Source organism: Chenopodium quinoa, unplaced genomic scaffold (assembly GCF_001683475.1).
Source record: "Chenopodium quinoa cultivar QQ74 unplaced genomic scaffold, ASM168347v1, whole genome shotgun sequence".
Taxonomy (NCBI): domain Eukaryota; kingdom Viridiplantae; phylum Streptophyta; class Magnoliopsida; order Caryophyllales; family Amaranthaceae; genus Chenopodium; species Chenopodium quinoa.
Window position 1 is genome coordinate 4,105,388 of NW_018742205.1, and position 7,063 is coordinate 4,112,450.

The 7,063-nt window shown below is 33.9% G+C and overlaps 1 protein-coding gene across 1 annotated transcript; it reads right to left on the reverse strand.

Moving 5' to 3' along the window:
* Positions 1-1,175: 1,175 nt before the first annotated feature.
* LOC110732224 (glutamic acid-rich protein-like) lies at positions 1,176-6,676 on the reverse strand. Its single transcript, XM_021912147.1, has 3 exons — positions 6,564-6,676; positions 1,285-1,556; positions 1,176-1,198 (listed from the first exon to the last, which is right to left on the reverse strand). Exons 1-3 carry the CDS (start codon positions 6,674-6,676, stop codon positions 1,176-1,178), a joined length of 408 nt encoding a protein of 135 aa, XP_021767839.1.
* Positions 6,677-7,063: the final 387 nt, after the last annotated feature.

A 7,063-nucleotide genomic window follows, 5' to 3' on the forward strand; every position in this document is an offset into this window, starting at 1 on the left:
TTAGAACATAGAGTATAATTTATAAATTCAGAACAACACCAGTAAAAAAGCAGAAAATACAATTTAGAACATAAGCCAAATAACAACTTTAGAAGACAAGCACAGAATAAAAATTACACTATAGAACACAGGCTAAATATACTTTTGAACATAAGCTAAACATATTCTATAAGTTGAAAATACTTTAGAACATAACTTAAAGCTAATTTAGAATATAAGAACTTTAGAACATGATAATAATAACAACTTTAAAATACAAGCACAAAATACAATTTAGAACATAAGCTAAATAAAAACTTTAGGACACTTTAATAAAAGGATAAGTAGAAGATAAAATTCGAACATAATACTTAAACTTTAAAATATAGGATTAATAACTACACAAAGTGACATTTTAAAACAAAATATTCATACCTCTTCAAGGTCAAAGTTTTTTCTCCATTTTTGTAAAAACTTTGCATATTCCACATCAGATTCTTCTTGTGGTTCATGAATTTTGACATCTCCCATTGACAATCCATATGCCATGTGAACATCAATTTCATCAAAGAATATTTCTTCTTCTCTCCCAAGTAGCATCAAACAACATCTTTTGGGATCAAAATTCGTAAGAAGTTGTTCCGTCAACCTAGAATTAAATTAAAGGTTTAGAATACAAAATACATATAGATTAGAGCATAGAATAGAAATAAAAATAAAAATTAAAATTAACATAATATTTAAACTTTAGAACATTAATTAGAATCTTATAAGAATTAGAACACGAAAATTATACATTACAAGTTTACAACATAATATAACCAATTATTAGAACATAGAAATAAAAAAAAATAAGCATAATAAATGAAACTTAAAACATTATAAGATTTAAAACACAATAAATATAGATTAGATTATAATAGTCAATCTTTAAAACATAAAAATAAAAATAAAAATTAGTGCTAGTGCTTACTGAGAATCGGCATAAAATGGTGCATCCAATTCCAAAAAAGCTCTAAATCCAATTTTCTTAATTGCTTGTTTATGCTTATCAGAAATACCTATCAACACCGTTTTCATCAATTGCTTAGCAGGAAATATTTGATAAGCCATCCTCTTATTTAGATTTTTTTCCTCTTTGATTAATTAGACATCCTCATCATCCTCTTCTTTTTCAATCTTTCTTTTCTTACTTTTCACATTTTTTTCTCATAACACCCTGAAAAAAGATAAGCACATAGCTTATCAACAAATAAGATAAACATATAATTTAGAACATTAACAAATAAATTAGAACTTTTTTACTATCATCTTCCACGTCCTCTCTTTCATCATCTTCCTCCTCCAACTTTGTTTCATCCATCTCATCATCATCTTCATCCTCGTCATCTTCTTCTTCTTTCATTACTTCTTTTTTGTCTCTTTCTTCTTCTTCTTCTTCCTTTTTTTTAAATTTTCGAGGTGGTTCAATTCTTGATGGAAGCTTGCTACGTCGTTTAGGAATATTTAGGCTTTTAAAATGTTTCTCAAATTCCTCTTTGTCAATTACTTCCGCTTCAACAGTTTCAACAACTTTCCTTTAAAATCAAATATAAATGATTTAGAACATCTATTATAATCTTTAGAACATAATCAGAAATACTTTAGAACATTGACAATTTAGAACATAATCAGAAATACTTTAGAACATTGACAATTTAGAACGTGATCAGAAATACTTTAAAACTTACATACAGTGCAAATATAAAGTGTTAAGATGAAAATTTAATATAATGGAAAAATATTAGACCACAAAATAAGCTTTCAAACATATATGATAATCTTTAGAACATAATAGAAAACTTTAGAACATAAGGGAAAGCTTTAGAACAAACTTTAATACATAATAGGTAAACTTTAGAACATTAGATTAATTACCTTTTTCTTGAATAAGTAATTTCTTTTTCTTGTATAATAGTAACTTCTTCTACTGATTTTTCTTCATTTTGGCCTTGTATTTTGCTGCGATTTTAAGAAATCAAAAACATTAGTAACATTTCAACATTAGAAATATATTTTTGAACATAGGAATAATTTAGAACATGCTGAAAAAGAGTTTAGAACATGCTGAAAAAGAGTTTAGAACATGCTAAGCTAAGTTATGAAAAAGAGTTTGGAACATGCTAAGCTAAGAGTTTAGCACATAAATCGCCTAAAAAATCGCACATAAATCGACCAAAAAAACTACGAAATAATTTCTCCTTCTATATAGTACAAGGGGTTGCCTTCAGGGCACCAACAAGCCTTTTATTTCCCAAATTACTCCTTATCATGTCCTAATTTGAATCCATTTTCGGTGTCTCGGGTCCTAAACATTTCAATTAAGAAGCCAACACTCCCCTGCTTTATCCACAACTCCACTGCTCCACTGCTCCATCTCCTTGTGAGCTCACCAATTGCAATCACCAGCGCAACCAAATTCACTCCATAAGCAGCCCACAAATTACTCCCTATCAACCCTCACTCACACCAGCCACCAACCATGACTCATTCATTCCTCATAAGCTACCAATGCTTTGGTCAACTCTTGTACACTTAACAATTACCATTCCAATTTTTCTTCCGTGATAAATGCAACCAATCTTCATCTTTCTACTTCAATTTTTTTACCAATTTGTCAGTTCATACAACTAAGTTTGTAACAATATAATATAAATGAATATGAACTTCCTTATTACAATTATTTTTACAATAACTACAGCTTATATATACTTGGATTAGGAGCAACACCAATTACCACCGTCACCCACCATCTCCAACCTCCTCCAACCACCGCCAACAACAACAACCACAACTCACAATCACCTAACACCGCAAGCAACTGCGCACCACCAAATCACCATTCAGCAGCACCCTACGCTGCTCTAAACCACAGCACCACCATTACTCACCCTCGATCTCCACCATCACTCACCAAAATGCACTACTAGAAATAGGTCGTTTTCCGAGGGAATCGTTCCGACGAACCTAAATTCCATCGGAAAATCCGTACTTTTCGACGGAATTATGGTCTGTCGGAACATTCCGTCGAAAACGTGCCCGTTACGACGGAAAATCCCTCGGAATTCTTGCGACGGAAATAAATTCCCTCGGAATATTAGGCTTCCAACGGAATATTCCGTCGGAAAGTTATTTTTCCTACGGAATATTCCCTCGGAAAACCCAAATATTCCGAGGGATTATTATCCATCGGAACTTTCAAAAGTAAAAAAAAAAAAAAAAAAAAAAAAAAAAAAAAAAAAAAAAAAAACCGGACAACTCTTTCAATTGGGAACCCTATTCTCCCTTATTCCAGATCCGCCTCTTTTCCCTATCTCTCTCCTCTCCTCTGATATTCTCCCTTTCTCTCTCCTCCTTCCTCTTCTCTTCCTCTTCTTCTCTGATCTCCTCTCCTCTCCTCTATCTTTTCCCTTTCTCTCTCCTCTTTCCTCTTCTACAACAACAAAATCATCAACAAGCAACAAATTTTTGCCGCAACAACAACAATCAATCAACAGCAAGCAACAAATTCTCTCTCCTCTTTCGTCTTCTACAACAACAACAACATCAAGAATCAACAACAATTTTCGCCGCAACAAACAATCAATTTGAATGTAATTATAATTGTGTAATTACATAATTTTTTTTATTTTCGTTGTATAATTTTCGGTTATTTGAATTTTTGGTATTATTTAAACAAAATGTGTTAATATAATTTTGTTTATTTGGGTTTATTTCGGTTGTTTAATTTGTGATTGTCGTTGTTTAATTTTCGGATGAATTTGCTTGATTTTTTGCGTTTATTTGGGTGAATTTGTTTTTTTTTTGGATTTTTTGGGTTAAATTGGTTTTATTTGTGGGTGGTGGTGTGGTGGGGGTGGTGAGTTACGGGGTGGCGGTGGGGGTTAGGGGTGGTGGGTGTTTGGAATTGTTCTTTATTTTCGTATTTTTTTTTCTTTTTTGCTTTTTTTCGGTTTTTCGGTGGTGGTTGGGGAACTAGGTTGTGGTGGGCTGCTGGTGGGGGTGGACTGGTGTGGTGGGGTGTCTGGGTGGGGTGGGGTGTCTGGGTAAGTTAGGCGGGTGGGGCTGGTGGTGGTGTGGGTGGCCTGGGTAGGGGGAGGACGTAGGGGGCAGGGGTGGGGTGGCCTGGGTAGGGGGAGGACGTAGGGGGCAGGGGTGGGGTGGCCTGGGTAGGGGGGTAGGTCAGGGGCAGGGGTGGGGTGGGCTAGTGGTGGTGGGCGTGGGTTGTGGGGGCAGGGGGGTAGGGGGTGGGCTGGTGGGTGGAGGTTTTTTTTTTATTTTTTTATTAAATTTTCCGACGGAATTTCCGCCGGAAATTTCCGGCGGATTTAAATTCCGTCGGAAATTTCCGACGGACTTTCCAGTACCGAAAAAACCTCTTCCGACGAAAAAATTTCGTCGGAAATTCGTCGGAGTAGTGTTTTCCGACGGAATTGGCCATTTTACCTACAAAGGGTGTTCCGACAACCAGTTCTGACAGAAATTCCGTCAGAACAGTGTTTTCCGACGAAATTTAGGGTGTTTCCAACGGAATTTTGCCGTCGGAAATGGCCTATTTTCTAGTAGTGATGACGCCAAAAAAAATAAAAGAAGTTCGAAAAAAATGGGCTGAAATTATCTAATAATCAAGAGCAGTGGAGAAATTACCTCATATTGCTGAAATTCAAACACTAAAATCGCTGAAATTCGAACATTAAAATCGCTGAAATTCCAGCCCTAAAATCGTCGAAGTTTGAACCCTAAAATTGCCGAAGTTTGAACCCTAAAATCGCCGAAAATTAATGAAAATCAAATCAGAAATATGAACAATCGGCTTTAACTCCTGCGAAATTCATGAAAATCAAATCAAAAAATTGCAAAAATTAAATCACAAAAATCACATAAATAAAATCGCAAAAATCATATCAAAAAATCGCAAAATCTACTTGAACATCATGCTAATTTCATGAAAATTTGAACAAAATCGGAAAAAAAAAAAAAAAAAAACATACCTGATTTGAAAATCCTTCAAATTGCAATTTCTATGGAGATTTTTGGGGGTTTGAGGAGAGAGAAAGTGATGAACACGAAGAGAGAGAAAGTTAGAGGAGAGAAAATTTTGAACGGTTGGTAAAGGGTTTAAGGGAGGATATGTGTTTTAATCTTAACCGTCCAAAGTAACTTAATCCTACGGCTGAGATTGGTTCTTATATAACTAGGGTTCTTATATAAGGAGGGGTATATATATATATTCCGCTCAAAACAAGGCTTAGGGTGTAAACTAAAAACAGAGAATCTCAACCATCCATTATTACTTACAAGATCTAACGGTTTAAAGCCAAATGATCTTTTCAACTTTCCCTTTTACATACTCAGATCAATGTTTTAGCGGTAACAACATACAAAAATACACAACTTTATCATATTTGACAACATTTACGTAAAGGTAACTATGTATAAAAATAATGTAACTTTATTAATTTTGACAACATATACACAAAAGTCACTGTATTCAAAAATGAAGTGACTATATCAATTTTGATAACATATACATTGAGGCCACTATATACAAAAATAAAGTAACTATATCAATTTTTAAAATATTTACTTAGAGGTCACTATATACAAAAATAGGGTAATTATATTAATTTTAACCATATTTACATAAAGGTCACTACATACAAAAATAAGGTAAATATATCAATTTTGACCACATTTATACAAAGGTCACTCATATATAAAAATAACAAATGTCACTATATATAAAAATAAGGTAATTATATCAATTTTGACAACATTTACATATACATAAAGGTCACTATATACAAAAATAGGATAACTATATCAATTTTGACCACATTTACATACAAGAATAGGGTAACTACATCAATTTTGACAACATTTAAATAGAAGTCAGGTCCACTATATATAAAAATAGGGTAACTATATCAATTTTGACCACATTTATATAGAAATCATTATATACAAAAATAAGGTAACTATTAATTTTGACCACATTTACACAAAGGTCACTATGTAAGTATGTATAAATAAAGGTCACTTTGAAGGAAAAAAAAAAAAAAGCTTTTTGATTAATTTTGACTACATTTTTTAAATATCACTATATGTAAACCTATGTAGGATTTGAACCAGCGTCATGTATGCTATACAAGTACACATTGCTCAACCAATTGAGCTAATAGGTTTCCAACATGCAAACAATAAAGCTTATAACCAATCAAGTTCGGAGTTTCGGTTTTTGGTCGAATGTTCTTTTGCATCACAAGGCTGCTGCCCCCCCTCCTCTGCTCCTGCCCCTAAGCAGCCTAAACCTTCACCCCATCATCAGCTAACCTACACAACATCAACAAGCAGCAATAACAACCTTGTAACTCCCCTACTGCAACCTCCAAGTATCCACGCCACTCACCTACTTCAGCACAACCCACGCAACCCAACAACAACGCACAGTAGCTACGCATTCCCACAACAACCACCAGCTACCTTAATTCGCCCAGTCAGCCATGTAGTTCATCCACCTCGCACCCTCCAAATCCACAACCAACCTCCGCCAATTCACATGACCAGCCGAAACATCAGCAGCCGCATCTCTATCGGACACCCACACAACAGCCACCAATTGCTCCACCAATTCGCCACCAAAGCCCGACTCCAACATCAAACCTCCAACAATCAACAATTCAGCCACGTGATGATTAAATTCCACTAATTTTTATAAATTTCAATCACACAAGCACATTCAGATTCAACTTAAAAAATTACTGATATGCATATAGATTATAAATACTCAAAATCCTCAAATTTAATTAGATAAAACTCGTATATATTAAAACTATTATAATACGATTTTGTAGACTAGATAAACTCACAAACACAATGAAAATCTTCTAATTACTGAATTTCAGCAATTATTTGATAAGCAAAAAATTTGAAAGCAAAAAAATGAGTGAATAAGTAAATTAAAAAATTAGTTAAAAAAAAAAACTCAATTAGAACTGAGTTGTTGAGATGCTGCAATTTAAAGCTTTTCGCTTCCGACGAAATC